Raw genomic sequence first — 17069 nt, 5'->3', positions numbered from 1 at the left:
AAAGTAATAATAAATTTAAAGAGGTATTTTCATGATGGCCCTACATCTAATTTCATGAGTCGATTTCAAAAATTATATCTGTCACGGTTCAGAACTGTTCGCTATGTGTAGATTTAGTTTTGATATTAATTACAGAAACATTAATTTAAACATGGAGCTATATATAAGATTTAAAGCACAAATATAAAAAAAAATCATTGTATATAGCATAGTAAAATTAAAAAATTCACAAATTAAAGATATACTCGAAGGAGATTATTTCTACTGATTTTAAAGGAACTACACTGAGGTTCAAAAGCCCCAAAAATAAAAATTGAATTTCTTACATAGACTAGCTGACACAATTAGAACAGAAAGATGCAAACGATAATTAAGAAATATACTCAGAAATAAGTCGAAAGTCGTAATTTTGTGCTATTCTTAGCCCAATTTGAGTGAAAACTAAAAACCATTGCAGTCTCTTTAATATTAAAGACAAAAGTCTAGATATTTACTGACTAATAAAATCTGCTAATACATAATATTGATTTATTCAAAATTGAGTTAACTATTAAATTCAATAATGTTAACAGTGAATATATGGAACATTGATATATTCTATTTTTTTCCATATCATTTAAAAAAAAACATGGTATCATTTGTATATACAGTCGACGAAACGGACATACTGAAAATGTTTGTTATCCCCGAAGAAAATGACATTCGCATTCTATAGTGTTTATATTGCAAAATTTACAAATACGTTGGTAACTTCTGTATTGTCATAATAAACGGTCATATAAGAAATATGACAAATACAAAGAGGAAGAAAGACCAGTATAGGGGGACTAATAGACAACCATCAAAATATAACTGTGTAATAAGAAGATCTGATAGTTGTTAAATATACATATATTGTTATCACACATCCTGTAAGCAATCTTGTATTTTACGTATATTGATGAAATAATAGATAAATCCTATTATATAATGTACCATGATATATAGATAGCTAACTACATTGTATTATGTTGTAAAGACATTTTTTATCTTGTGATCAGGAACGGCCTGAGAACTTCCAAAATCTTTAGTTTTACCTATGATTTAGTGAAAGTTAATTAAAAAGATCTTTTTTACTGAATAAGTTAGAAGGGAATGGCCATTTATAGCAAAACAAAATAATCTGTTTTACAAGCACTACTAAGATTGAAAACAAAAACCACATAAACCACACAAGCTGAAAACATAAACCACATTAAAGTTAAGTTTGTTCATTAAGAGATAATAGTACATGGCATTTTATTTAAGATAAAAATATAGGTATTACACAGAACTAGAAATGTCTCCAAAGGACATGTGGGGGCATAAAAAGTAAATAAAAACATGAAATGTTTATTTTAAAGATTTTATTTAGGTAATTATGATGGAGGATGATATATCACAACACCAACGGTAAACTTTCACCTAATTTGTATTTTATATACTAGGACAGTCTAGAATAACTGTCGAATAATTCTCCGTAATTATTAAACCTAGTAACACATTCATACCTGCATATGGTTATTATTTTAAAAGGTTTCATCTTAATTCTTACATTGTAAAAAGTGATTGTATAAAAAGTACAGACCGAATTAAGTAAGCAAAAACAATTTTGACATACAATTCAACAAAACTGCAAACTGAAGTACAGTAGTAGATCTACTCATACATAAATATAAATACTTATCATATAAATCATGATAATGTAAATCCTATTACCATATACTACAGTAGTTTGACATTTATTGAACAATTTGTATATAACATAATCACCGTGTATATTAAGTATATAACGCCGGAATGTGAAAATAACGCACGATTCGTGCAATAAGTAACGCAGAATTGTGCAATAAATGGTGGATACCTGACAGGATTTCCAACGCGGTAAGTAAACTGGCCAATATATTTTAATCAATATTATTTCCACGAAATTGTTTACTTTTCAAGATCATTCGTGAAAATGATGGCTTGACCACCGTTTTGAGCGAGATTTTGGCTTTCTTTCGACTTTTACAAGTACAACAATGCATATTATACCGTATAATTTCGATTTTCGTCAGGCAAGTGACCTTTATTAAACTTTTGGTGATGTAGAAAATTGAAATAAACTGATAGAATGTGATTCACGTCGTTGTTATGAGGTAACGCCGATGTACGTGAATAGTTCTTCGCGGTAACGCCGGAAAATGCGATTTTTTATTTTTTTGGGTCGTCAGACCAAACAAATAATGATAGCGAAATTTCAGATCCTAAAATTCGTATTTGCAAATGCCGAAAGTAGTCCAAACTCCTCGAAGCTGTTACTTCCCTTCATATGTACATTAAAAATTAAGGGGAGACCACTGCGTAAAGATTGTCAAATGACAGGCGCATAAATTTTCGTAACAAAAAAAACAGTTCCCGATTGGTCAAAGATTTCTAATATTGTGTTATTCTTATAGATATACATGCTTATATTCAGCTCCATGATTATATACTTCAGTGTTAAACAACAGGTTTACCGTGAACAAAATACATCGAAATTAATAAGGGTTACAAACTGTAATATAGAATAATATGGTATTCTTCAGGCTGTTATCTTATAATTCTCCATGATCGAGGGGTTTACACGCTCGCTTTGGAAGCGAGAGGTCTGGAGTTCAAATCCCAGTTCAGGTTGTTTTTTTTGTTTTGTTTAAGCCAAACATTGAATTGAATATCAGTGTTGCAATTAGTCTTATAGCCAATTTACTATAGCACTGGAAAACAGCATTGGTGACACAAACAAACAAATTGGTTTATAATCTAACAACCTCCACCTTTCTGACATTCTGAGACCCAAACAAATTCAGCGCCTTCTGTGCTTTGATTCATATATGGTACTGAACTGTTACACAGGTTTAACGCCATAAATCGTCGAGTATCAGCACTTTTCAAATATATTTTTGTCGGGAAACTTTAATTCATTTTATACAGAATTTACTTTCGTTTGATTGTGTAGAAAAAAAAGACACAGTCTCGAACCACAGAGCTATAAACTTCGTAATATAATTCTTTGCTGAAGTGAGTACGAGGCAACTGAAGGAAACAACGGGGTAGCAAAGGAATACCTATTGAGATGGTAGTTATGAAAATGGGCTTTGTTAAATTATTGAATCTTTCATTGTTCTCACTCTTTATTAATTATTTGACATAGTAAACAAGAAGAAGTCCAATTTTAGACCTTCATGGCATGGGTAGACAAAATCTTCTATAAACACATCTCTAGTAGCTCTCAATATACATATACATTGAGTTAATAAACCAAAATATATTCAACCTATCTTTAGTCTATGGCACCCTTTACCTGGTAAATTTATGAAATGGTTTTGCTCAGCTGTGAACTCGGAACAGTTTATTTAAAGTCTGAGAGATTGGTATTAGATATTTAATGCATTTGTACAAATGGTCTACCTGAGTGAGCTATTGGTCACTCTGTATGGATGTGACCTGGCTCTGTACTGGTGGTCTCTTTTAGGGTTATTAGTCCTGTTAGTTTTGTAAACGTCTATAGTAATGCCGAGCATAAGCTATTACGGTAGATTTTCATATGTTTTCCCATACAAGTTAACATATATAAGAAACCCCAACAGTAGGATAAATCTTTACCCCAAGTTATATTTTTTTCTTTAACAGAGGACAATAAGGTTATGCTTTTACAAGTTTTGGGCATTATGGTTTCTAAGTAAAATATCTTTTGAATTCAAGTTTCCTCCTTATATAAGAGAAAAATAAATAAAATAAATAATCCATTTTCACAGATGTTAACCAAGCAAATTGCTACAGCCAAATATTTCTTTTGGTTGGGTTTCACATCACGTCAACACAATAAAGGCGGAGACTTTCTAGCTTTACTGGTGCATTATTTTAGACATAACATATACAGACACTTCTTCTCATGATTGTTTTCTATGATTTTTATAATTCAATTTACATTGTATTTGCAAAGGAAGTTTTTTGTTCTTATTTTCTAACAAGATCAGACGTGGGCAACATGTTTGCAAATAATAATTAATTTCGGGAAACAATTTTCAAATTGTATTAAGTTACACTATCCAATCAAAGTGTTGAAAGTTTGTTAAGATCTAATTATCATATATTTCTTAATAAGAAAATACATAGGCTAGGTCGCAAATAACTTGATTACATTCGCCGATAAAAGGCGTTCAACCTGTGTAATAATTCTATACCATATATGAAAAATATCGCATTTTCCGGCGTTACCGTAAAGAACTATTCAATTTCATCGGCGTTACCTCATAACAACGACTTGAATCTCATTTTATTAGTTTTATTTTCAATTTTCTATATCACAAGAAGTTAGGTTACCGAAAATCGAAATTATACGGTATAACATGCATTATTGTACTAATAAGAGCCGACAAAAAGCCAAAATCTCGCTCAAAACGGTGGTCAAGCCATCATTTTCAAGAATGATCTTGAAAAGTAAACAATTTCGTGGAAATAATCTTGATGAGGGAGAAAATGTCTTCGCTGCCGTATGCAGCTATTCCTTTTTCCAGTTTGGTTAAATAAAACACATATTGGCCAGTTTACTTACCGCGTTGGAAATCCTATCAGGTATCCGCCATTCATTGCACAATTCTGCGTTACTTATTGCACGAATCATGCGTTATTTTCACATTCCGGCGTTACTGGATATACACGATGATAATGCATACATTAATTGTCAGGTTTCCAGCTTTCCTAATGGAGGCTTTTAAATCACCTGAGTAAAACACTTATCTTCCATAAGCTAGCTAGATAAACAGGTAGCTTGCTCACATGAAATAATAACTAGAGCTCTGCCAGTCGGATGTGTTGCCTTGTGAACAATATAGCTGTATCTTGAACATTTTCTTCTTAAATAAAGGTTATCTATAAACACCACTGGATGTACATGTACCTTGAACATTAGTGTCATTTGAAGTGATTGTAACAATGTTACATCAGGATTGATATAGCTTGAATAGCTTTTATTGTGTAGGAGAACTGGCCTTGACAAAAATAAAGTGTAATAATTAATAAAGGGCAATAACTCTAAAATCATAAAGTATAGAAATCTATCATCCTATCATAGCTTTTATAGTTTAGATGAAATGGCTGGGACAAAAATAAAGTATTATAATCAACAAAGAGCAATAACTCTGAAATCATGAAGTTCAGAGTACCGCTTTTTGTGCACTGCACTTCTTCTCAAAGAGATCTATCATCCTATGAAGTTTCATGTCCATAGCTTTTACAGTTTAGGAAAACGGACCGGACAAGAATGGAATATGAAAATTAACATAGGGCAATAACTCAAAAAAAAGAAGTGCAGAGTACCAGTTTTTGTGCAATGCACTTCTTCTTAATGAGATCTATCATCCTATGAAGTTTCAAGTCCTTAGCTTTTATAGTTTAGGAGAAATGGCCTTGACAGAAATAAAGTATGAAAATTAACAAAGGGCAATAACTCAAAAGATAAGACATGCAGAGTACTGGTTTTTAAACACTGCACTTCTTCTTAATGAGATCTATCATTCTATGAAGTTTCAAGTCCATAACTTTTATTGTTTAGGAGAAATGGCTCGGACAAAAATAAACTATGAAAAATAACAAAGGGCAGTAACTCAAAAATTAAAAAGGGCAGAGTAACGATTCTTGTGCATTGCACTTCAGGTCATTGAAAGAAGCATGCATACCACGTTTGGAGTCAATCTGACATATAGAGACTGACAAGCCTTAGGGGACGCCGCAGCCGAAACCAACAACAACATCTACGCCGACAAAAGTAACCCCTACATGTCGCCTAAACAGATCGTTCAGCACGACATTATTGTTGTGTGTGCATGTGTGTGGTATGTTAGTTCCTTCGATTTGACCTTTGTCAACTTGGGTGGTTCCAGACTTGTGTGGTTCCAGTACTACTGTATAATTACCCTTAGGGTATACTACTAATCCTCTTCGTTCCAGGTGGAGCATAAGGCACCAACAAATCTCCTCCAGCCATCCCTGTCATGAGCTAACCAGTTCAGCTCGTTCCAGTTCTTGCCTGCTGCCTTCATCTCTTCCTCGATGGTCCTCCTCCAGGTGCCTAGTGGACGACCTCTCTTCCTCTGGCCTTGTGGTGTCCATCTCAGTACTTTGTGAGGATGTCTCTGCTTGTTCATCCTCAGAACATGACCCAGCCATCTCCATCGTCTGGACTTGACCTCTTGAACAATGTTGGTGATCCCGGAGCGTCTGTTGACCTCTACGTTAGTGACATGTTGTTGCCAGCGGATCTTGAGAATGCGGCGTAGACCCTTAGGGTATGGTGCCTGTTTTTTTTTTCAATTTGTCTTTGACGTCTTATTTGTGATACACAGGCTTTATAACATCAATATACCCTTTGAAAATTCTAATTTATTTATTTCGGCCCATTGTTTACTCCTTTAGGGCACACGAAAGTGTCACATTGAAGGTTCCATGATAATTATGTATGAATACATCTGTGCGAATCTTTCTAAATTCCAAAATTCCGAATTTGTCATGTCTAAATGTTGAGTTCTGCTGAACCCGGTGCTAGGGGGCGTGGACGGTTATTTGCACTTTCCAGTACCGTCCATCAACAGGCTCAATGAAATTAAGCCTGCAATTTTTTTTTTTTTGGGGGGGGGGGGCGTTATTAAGGGATTCCGTTTTCTCTATTTTTAGGTAAAAATGAAAAAAAAAGTCTGACAATCATTATAATAATCAATTTATGTAGAATTATTAACATATAAGAATTACTGTCAACCGGTGGACATTTTGTACCTTCGGCTTCCATAGTCTTGATAATAAGTACATGCATAAAAGTAATGAACTAAATATATACATGTATGTATCAAATACATGTAAGAACATAAGTTCAACTTATGGTCTGGATAGTCATACTGGCCTGCAGACATGTGTAAATTTTGCGTTCATGTTAATCTCGTATGAGGAACAAATGAAACAATCATTTTAACTTTATTTATTTCAATTTGTTCCAAATGGCATTATCTAAAAAAGTCTCTCCACGTATAATATACATTATGCATATCCGTTCAGCTGTCTTGTGATCATGAAACAGTTTCTATAAGTGGGTCTTTTATGCTCTCATTTAACGTTTTGCATAAATATATTTTGCAAACATCTATACATGCAAACTATTCTAATAATATCATTTATAAAAAAAACCTATAAATGTCTTAAACTCAAGTAGCACTAGGCTTTAAACCAGTCAATTCTTAACCTGGAACAAAAAAACAATCTGTCCCAGTCTGGTCTGAACATACGTCCAATTTGGCTAATAACTTTTTGTTCAATGTAAACAAAAAATGACTCTCGTCACCTGTGAAACGATTTTGTAGCACTTTTTTCTGACAACTTGTATTTTAAACTTCATACAATTCTTAGAATTATCAAGAAGGCAAACGTAACTGTAATATTAAGCCAGCCCACTTTTGTCACGTGACTTGCAGTTGAACCAATCAATGAAGCGGACAGTGTCTGTGACGTGGTGACGTTGTATGGTACGGCGACATTGCAGTAAGATACTGTGCAGCACGAGATACATTCCTGAAAAAATAAATCAAAAGGAAAAGGTTTACTTTTAATTTATATGTTTGTAATACATATTTAAATTCTGGAAATGTTGGCGATTTTATTTTGGATAAAAGTAGTAACTTTAGTATGAACGACTGGGGAACTGTGCGTTTCATTTCAACAGGGTTTGCTGTAATACGAAATGAGAACACAACGAATTATCATTACAATATCATGAATTCACGAAGAAGCTAATTAAAGAGCTTAATGAAAATTTATATAATGTTTGAGTTTAAACTTACGATTTCTCCTTCTAAACCCGTAGCCTTGCAACCTACGTGATCATTGCTGCATTGCTCTGGCATGGCGCACATTTTGTCAACTTGTATACTTTTGCCCGTTCTTTCATTTATATGATGCACAGTCTTGCATACCGTGTGTCCTGAAGAATATAAGTATATACATTTAATAAGAACTTTCTAACAAAAATAATATATAATTATATGATTTGTTAAAATGGCACAATGGTATTAACTATTTATTTCTGAGACATTACGTTTGCAATGTATTGAAAAGCAATCATACCCTCCATATTCTATAATAAGTTCAGATAACTTTCGTTGGGTGATTAGTGAAAATTTTAAAGTGACGTTATGCTTATTTTATCACTGCCGAGTTGAAACAGGAATATATCTATTATAATGGTGATAGATCAATACTTGATAATGAAAAACGGTTATGATACAATATAGAAGCTACCTAAATTATAAAAAGACTGCACCACATTTTTAAAGATTTAAGCATTACCAATACATTATGAACGATATTTATTGATTTTTTTATTAGACACATGAATTATTGTATTTCAGGTTATAAGAAACATCAGAGTCTGTGTAACTGAAATGTTTTGTATCCATGTATATAGTTTTAGCACGAAGCCTACCAAGCATAAAGGACTGGATCGCCAATAAGGATGCGATATTTGAGTCACTGCAAGGGTTATAATACATGTATACATGTACTTACTGAATGGACATGGTATGTTAGGCGCCCAATTGTTGCATTGTTCGTTATCCTTCTTCATTGGGCACGTGTAACATGTCAACGCTGAAAAAAAAGATGAACATCATTGTTATTATTATCACAGACGTAAAAATATGATGTATATATGTTTTTGTTATGATGTAGCTGTTTAAAAGCACTGTGTAGCAGTAAGATTTTATTAAAAGAATATGTTGTATTATGGCTACTTTTCAGCTTCAAAGAAAACTCCGATTCTCAACTTTTTCATTCATACATTATATTTTACACGTGTGAGACACTTCAGTCTTGTTAATCGGATTCATCACTTAAGGTGAACATTATAGGAAGTATTCTTTCTCTTTCAGCATATTTTTTTGCACATATTATTTTATACAGATTTGAAAGCAATACTTTTCCGATATTCCGCAATTTAAAATAAATCAAACTTTATCCTACATAAGGGAAAAATTGTAAGCATTATTACAAATGAATGATACACACCTTCAAAGTTCCGGTAATCTATATGGATGTGTACTCCAAATGTCCCTGTCGTCATGACAGCCAAAAGTACCAAAGCAAAGCTCACCAGGTAGGCCATTTTTCTATAATCTGAAAAACAAAACGTGTGCTTAAAACATACGATATTTGACAAGAATGTCAGACGAGTAATTCTTTCCATCATAAATGATGCATGTTATGATGTATATTTACTTATGATGTATATTTACTTATGATGTATATTTACTTAAGTGTATAAACTAAAACTATTTTCAAAGACAGTGCAAGATTTTGATGAAAACTTTTAATGAGTGAGAAACAATACCGAACAAAGAAACAAAACTACAAAAACCAGTACATGTACATTTACTTTAAAGTGTATAAACTAAAACTATTTCCGAGGCAATGCAAAATTTTAATGAAAACTTTCAATAGTAATATATGGTGAGAGACAAAAAAATACCATAAAGAAATAAAATAACAAATGCCGAAGCCGAAAATCAAAAATAATTTCTTACCTTTAAAGGTGTTTTATCCTGAACTAAATCCAATCACGAGAAGCACAAGGTAAAGAATAAAGTTGTATGTAAATGTATAAATGAAGTTGTTTTAGTATATTAGATAAGTCCTGACATGAATGCTTGTTCCAAAATAACAGTATGGCTTTGTATTTATTTATTTTGTTCTTATATACTTTATTTCTTTATCGTGTAATCAGTGTTAAAAGTAACACTCTAAACACATTATTATCTAATTATCAAATAGATCGGTGACTACAAAGGGCAATGTGATGACGGTATCAGAGCATGTAATGGATGGTATTTCTCACGTCGGATATAATTGTCGGCAATATTTACTGTCGGCAGAATCGTTAACTGATTGATCACATTCTTACACGTGATTGTTTGATGATAACACGTGAACGCATGTTTTCACGAGTTCGTTAATTCGCTCATATTATGTCTGTAACGGGTATGCTGATTTGATTATAGAAAAATAGTGATAAAGTAATAATAAATTTAAAGAGGTATTTTCATCTAATTGCATGAGTCGATTTCAAAATGTATATCTATAGTTTTGATATTAAATACAAAAGCATTAAGTTAAAGCAAAAATATAAAATGATTATCTTTTCATTGTATAGCATAGTCAAATTAAATTTTTCACAGTTTAAAGAAATATAGGAAAGGGATTTATTTCTACTGATTTTTATATTAAAGACAAAAGTTTACATGACAAAGACTGCTAATAAATGCATAATATTGATTTTTTCAAAATTTAGTTAATTATTAAATTCAATAATGTTTCTAATATAGATAATATTTTTCATATCATTTTAAAAACCATGGTATGTACATCGACACAATTACATGGGATACGGACAAAAGCCCGCCCTGACGAAAGCCACCCCCCCCCCCCGGTCTAACTTCAATTTTCAATTTCATTTTTATTCACTCAGATCATACAAACATGACAACATATGAGGCTTCTTACTTGTAACATTCTTTATACTCATATTCTTACATGATTATGTCCCTTACAAATATGTACTTGACAAGATCATATACATTTATGTCCCTACTTGAAATATCCTATACTTCCTTGTTTAAATTTGGTCACCTTCCCTATAAACATGTACGTGTACCTAGTCATGTCCTGTATATACAAATTCTCACATCATACAATAAATTACATCTTATATATCCATGTTTTTACTTAAACATATCCAGAACATGACTAAGGCATACTATATTCAATCATGTATGTCCCATATATAGATGAAAATATTATATTTGTACTATAATATGTGAATTTTAATTCTACATTTCAATGGTGTAATTATAACGATTTTACTTGTATTTATGATAATATATACAAAGTCTCTTATAACTCTGTAGAGAGTGACAATGTGTCTTCTTTTTAATTATGCATTTTATATATGATATGTTGTATATACTGTATCACATTGATGAGACTATAATAAAGAATAAAATATGTGGTAATAATACAATTACATGTACATAATAAATGAGGCTTCAGAATCAGTATCAAAATAACATGATATATAAAGTGTTAACATAAATATTGCGGGAGTCCGTATTAAAACAAATACTTCAATAGGGTTCTCCACTACATTAAATTTATACAATTTTTGGCTCATGTTAATTTTAATATAATTTCTTTAATAAATAAACAAAGTTTTTTTGTAATCTGGAATGTTAACATCAGTGTTCATAAGAAGATCAATAGAATGTATATTATGTTTCTTTAAATAGTTATGTTTCAAAAAACGTTTTCTGCTGTTATCAAACAAGGACACTCAAAAATATAATGAAATTCATCACCAATCGATCTATCACACAGTGTACAGACACGCCTGTTAAGTTCGATGTTGTTCCAACGTCTGGTTTCTACTGGCAATTTGTTATTTCTTGTTCTAAATTTTATCATGTATTGTAAAAAAAATTGATGGAGTTTTTACAAGATATGTTTCAAAACAAAAAATGTTTGAATGATCTATAATCTATTATTTATGCATTTACTAGAATTCTCTAAAAATGACAAGGTGGACAAACTACCCCCCCCCTCTCCCAATGAAATTTATACATAGAACAAAAAGCCCCCCCCCACCCCCCATAAAAAAGTAAAGGTAGGACAAAAGCCCCCCCCCCATGGTCAATCAAATTTACAATACAATATATACAATACAATACAAATCACTTTATTTTATAGTGTATTAAAGTTGTGTTTTTCATGTGTTTAAAAGATATTTATGGACATCACATGTAGGTGACATAGAGCTAAGGATATTAATTTGATCCCTTTACAAAGTGATAAAACATTACTACTCTTCTGACCCTTGTTGTGTATAAGAAAAGGTATGAATTCAGTATCGCATGCATGCATTATTTCATCTGTTATCATATACTTTGTTATCACTTCAATATATACATTGTAAATAAACATTAAAACCGATTCTTTTCATTTTTATTTAAAGGTTTGTGTGAAATTTGATGAATTTGAGCACCTGTGCGTGTGAAAAAAGATGGGGGGTTCTTTTGTCCTACCTGTATTTTTGATGGGGGGGTTTTTTGTCCACCTTGTCATTTTTAGACGGGGGGCTTTCGTGCGGGGGGGGGGGCTTTTGTCCTACACTCCAATTACATGTCGAAGAAACAAAGACATACTGATCTACCTGAAGAAAATGATATTCTCATTCTATAGTGTTCATATTGCAAGATCTACAAATAGATAGGTAACTTCTGTATTGTCATAATGAATGGTCATATAAGAAATATGACAAACACAAAGAGGAAGAAAGACAAGTATAGGGGGACTAGTAGACAACCATCAAAAAATAACTGTGTACATAAACACTGAAGATCTGCTCATAGTTGTAATATATATTGTTATCATACATCCTCCGAACAATCTAGTATTTTTTGATGAAATAATAGATAAAATAATAGATAAATCCTATTATATAATGTATCATGATATATAGATAGCTAACTACGTTGTATTATGACGTAAAGACTTTTTTATCTTGTGATCAGAAACTGCCTGAGAACTTCCAAAATCTTTAGTTTTACCTATGATTTACTACATGTTAATTAAAAAAAATTCTTTTTTGCTGAATAAGTTGGAAGGGAATGGCCATTTATAGCAAAACAAAAAAATCTGTTTTACAAGCCCTACAAAGCTTGAAAAAAACACATGAACCACATAAGCTGAAAACATAAACCACATTAAAGTTAAGTTTGTTCGTTTAGAGATAATAGTAGATGACATTTACTATATTTAAGATAAAAATATAGATTTTATGCAGAACTAGAAATGTCTCCAAAGGACATGTGGGGGTATAAAAGTAAATAAAAACATGAAATGTTTATTTCAAAGATTTTATTTAGGTAATGATGGAGGATGATATATCACAACACCAACGGTAAACTTTCACCTAATTTGTATTTTATATACCAGGACAGTCTAGAATAACTGTCGAATTATTCTCCGTAATTATTTTACCTAGAAACACATTCATACCTACATATCGTTATTACTTTAAAAGGTTTCAACTTAATTCTTGCATTGTAAAAAGTGATTGTATAAAAAGTACAGACCGAAGTAAGCAAAAACAATTTTGACATACAATTCAACAAAACTGCAAACTGAAGTACAGTAGTAGATCTACTCAAACATAAATATAAACACTTATAATATAAATCATGATATTGTATAACATATTACGATATAATACAGTAGTTTGACATTTATTGAACAATTTGTATATAACATAATCACCTTGTATATCCAGTAACGCCGGATTGTGAAAATCACGCACGATTCCTGCAATAAGAAACGCAGAATTGTGCAATAAATGGCGGATACCTGCCAGAATTTCCACTGGCCAATCTGTGTTTTATTTTACCGAACTGAAAAAGGAATAGCCGCATACGCATTACTCTTTCTCCCCCATCAAGATTATTTCCACGAAATTGTTTACTTTTCAAGATCATTCGTGAAAATGATGGCTTGACCGTTTTGAGCGAGATTTTGGCTTTTTGTTGGCTCTTATAAGTAGAACAAAGCATTATTATACCGTATTATTTCGATTTTCGGTAGGCAAATGACATAAACCTAACTTCTTGTGATATAGAAAATTGAAAATAAACTGATAAAATGTGATTCAAGTCGTTTTTATGAGGTAACGCCGATGAAATTGAATATTTCTTCACGGTAACGCCGGAAAATGCAATATTTTTCATATATGGTATAGAATTATACCACAGGCTGAACGCCTTTTATCGGCGAATGTAATCAAGCTATTTGCGACCTAGTCAATGTATTTTCTTCGTAACTTATTAAGAAATATATGATAATTAGATCTTAACAAACTTTCAACATTTTGATTGCATAGTGTAACTTAATACAATTTGACCATTGTTTTCCGAAATAAATTATTATTTTCAAATATGTTGCCCACGTCCGATCTTGTTAGAAAATAAGAACAATAAACTTCCTTTGCAAATACAATTTAAATTGAATTATAAAAATCATAAAAAACAATAAAGAGAAGAAGTGTTTGTATATTTTATGTCTAAAATAATGCACCAGTAAAACTTGAAAGTCTCCATATGTCCTTTATAGTGTTGACGTGATGTGAAACCCAAACAAAAGAAATATTTGGCTGTAGCAATTTGCTTGGTGAACTTCTGTGAAAATGGATTATTTATTTTATTTATTCTTCGTCCATATTTTAGGAGAAATGGCTCGGACAAAAATAAACTATGAAACTTAACAAAGGGCAATAACTGAAAAAATAAAAAGCGCAGAGTAACGATTCTTGTGCACTGCATTTCAGGTCATTGAAAGAAGCATGCATACCACGTTTATAGTCAATCTGATTTATAGTGACTGAAGTATGGTCCAGACAAGCCTTAGGGGACGCCGCCGCCGACACCAACAACAACGTCTACGCCGACAAAAGTAACCCCTATATGTCGCACGTAGTTCAGCACGACATTATTGTTGTGTGCATGTGTGTGGTATTTTAGTTCCTTCGATTTGACCTTTGTCAACTTGGGTGGTTCCAGACTGGGGTAGTTCCAGTACTACTGTATAATTACCCTTAGGGTATGGTGCCTACTTTGTTTTTTAATTTGTCTTTGACATCTTTTTTGTGATACGCAGGCTTTATAACAGCAGATACCCTTTGAAAATTCCATTTTATTTAATTCGGCCCATTGTTTTCTCTTTAGGGCACACAAAAGTGTCACATGATAACCGCAATATGAACATCTGCGCGGATCTTTCTAAATTCCAAAATTCCGAATTTTTCATGTCAAAATGTTGACTTCTGGTGAACCCGGTGCTAGTGGGCGTGGACGGTAATTTGCACTTTAAAGTACCGCCGTCCACTAAAAGGCTCAATAAAATTAAGCCTGCAAATCTTTTGGGGTTTTTTTTTTTTGGGGGGGGGGGGGGGGGTTATTAAGGGATTCCGTTTTCTCGATTTTAGGTGAAAATGAAAAAAAGTCTGACAATCATTTTAATAATCAATTTATGTAGAATTATTAACATATAAAATTACTGTCAACCGGTGAACATTTTGTACATTCGGCTTCCATAAACTTAATAATGCGTACATGCATAAAAATAATGAACTAAATATATACATGTATGTATCAAATACATGTATGAAGTTATGGTCTGTGATAGTCATACTGGCCTGCAGACATGTGTAAATTTTCAAATAAGTTTAGTGATAAATAAGATATGGAGGCGCACGCAAACTAATTATATAACGCTACATGGTGAGTAGGACATATTCATCGACTGTTCTAGCTACTATAAAAGTTGCGTTAATCAGGTTAGAAAGAAAAAGGAACAAATGAAACAAATATTTTAACTTTATTTATTTCAATCTGTTCCAAATGGCATTGTCTAAAAAGTCTCTCCGCGTATAATATACAACATGCATCTCCGTTGCTCAGCTGTTTTATTACAAGTCTGCCTTGTGATTATGAAACAGTTTCTATCAGTGCGTCTTTTATGCTCTAATTTAACGTTTTGCATAAATATATTTTGCAAACAATTATACATGCAAACTATTCTAATAATATAATTTATAAAACCTATAAATGTCTTAAATTCAAATAGCACTTGGCTTTAAACCAGTCAATTCTTAACCTGGAACAAAAAATCTGTCCCAGTCTGGTCTGAACATACGTCCAATTTGGCTAATAACTTTTTGAACATAGAAGTCTACTGTAAACAAAGTGTTCTCTAAAAAATGACTCTCGTCACCTGTATAACGATTTTTGTAGCACTTTTCTGACAATTTGCATTTTAACCTTCATGCAATTCTTAAAATTATCAAGAAGGCAAACGTAACTGTAATATTAAGCCAGCCCACTTTTGTCACTTGACTTGCAGTTGAACCAATTAATGAAGCGGACAGTGTCTGTGACGTGGTGACGTTGTATGGTACGGCGACATTGCAGTAAGATATTGTGCAGCACGAGATACATTCCTGAAAAATAAATAAAAAAATAAAGGTTTACTTTTAATTTATATGTTTGTGATACATATATTAATTCTGGAAATGTTTTGAATAAAATGACTGTAGAACTGTGCGTTTAATTTGAACAGGGTTTGGTGAAGATCTTATATGGAATGAGAACACAACAAATTAACAGTATAATACAATGAATTAGCTTAATGGAAATTTATGTAATGTTTGAGTTTAAACTTACGATTTCTCCTTCTAAACCCGTTGCCTTGCAACCTACATGATCATTGCTGCACTGGTCTGGCATGGCACACATTTTGTCGACTTGTATACTTTCGCCGGTTCTATCGTTTATACGATGCACAGTCTTGCATACCGTGTGTCCTAAAGAATATAAATGTATACATTTAATAAGAACTTTCTGACAACAACAATATATGATTTGTGAAAATGGTACAATGATATTTTCTGAGATAATACGTTTGTCATTTAAAGCAATTAATTCAGATGCAGTAACGTTGCGTTGGGTAATTAGTGAAAATGTTAGTGACGTTGTCTTTCATTCTAATACTGTTTTTAAAGAATATTTGAATTGCTCTGTGTATATTGTCAAGTGTAAATATACGAGTATATGAGAAATAAAATATGTTTAAACTAAACAGAAATATATTTCAAAAGACTGGTTTTTATATAAAAATGGTGATAGACCAATACTTGATAATGAAAAATAGTGATGATTCAATATAGAAACTATCTAAATTATAAAAAAGGACTGCACCACACTTTTAAAGAATTAAGCATTTCCAATACATTATGAACGATATTTATAGAATTTTTTTATTGGGTACATGAATTATTGTATTTTAGGTTAAGATACATGTACTTACTAAATGGACATGGTATGTTAGGCGCCCAATTGTTGCATTGTTCGTTGTCCTTCTTCATCGGGCACGTGTAACATGTTAACGCT

General features: G+C 32.1%; 2 protein-coding genes across 3 annotated transcripts; both read right to left on the bottom strand.

Moving 5' to 3' along the window:
• Positions 1 to 7026: 7026 nt before the first annotated feature.
• Positions 7027 to 10106, bottom strand: LOC132748572 (ly6/PLAUR domain-containing protein 6-like). 2 transcript variants are annotated; one of them, XM_060738175.1, is made up of 5 exons: positions 9606 to 10106; positions 9091 to 9198; positions 8593 to 8673; positions 7869 to 8008; positions 7027 to 7599 (listed from the first exon to the last, which is right to left on the bottom strand). In XM_060738175.1, exons 2-5 carry the CDS (start codon positions 9185 to 9187, stop codon positions 7423 to 7425), a joined length of 495 nt encoding a protein of 164 aa, XP_060594158.1. In that variant the 5' UTR covers positions 9188 to 9198; positions 9606 to 10106; the 3' UTR covers positions 7027 to 7422. The 2 variants fall into 2 exon arrangements, with proteins under 2 accessions (XP_060594158.1, XP_060594157.1); XM_060738174.1 differs by lacking the exon at positions 9606 to 10106 and having other exon boundaries at positions 9091 to 9295.
• A 5380-nt stretch (positions 10107 to 15486) lies between these two features.
• On the bottom strand, positions 15487 to 17069 carry LOC132748571 (ly6/PLAUR domain-containing protein 6-like). The gene is made up of 3 exons (XM_060738173.1): positions 16987 to 17069; positions 16344 to 16483; positions 15487 to 16120 (listed from the first exon to the last, which is right to left on the bottom strand). Exons 1-3 carry the CDS (start codon positions 17042 to 17044, stop codon positions 15944 to 15946), a joined length of 375 nt encoding a protein of 124 aa, XP_060594156.1. The 5' UTR covers positions 17045 to 17069; the 3' UTR covers positions 15487 to 15943.

This window comes from Ruditapes philippinarum, unplaced genomic scaffold (assembly GCF_026571515.1).
Source record: "Ruditapes philippinarum isolate M1 unplaced genomic scaffold, ASM2657151v2 ctg1019_1_1_1_1, whole genome shotgun sequence".
Classification (NCBI taxonomy): domain Eukaryota; kingdom Metazoa; phylum Mollusca; class Bivalvia; order Venerida; family Veneridae; genus Ruditapes; species Ruditapes philippinarum.
The sequence above is the reverse complement of the archived record's forward strand: the minus strand, read 5'-3'. Positions and strand labels throughout refer to the sequence as shown.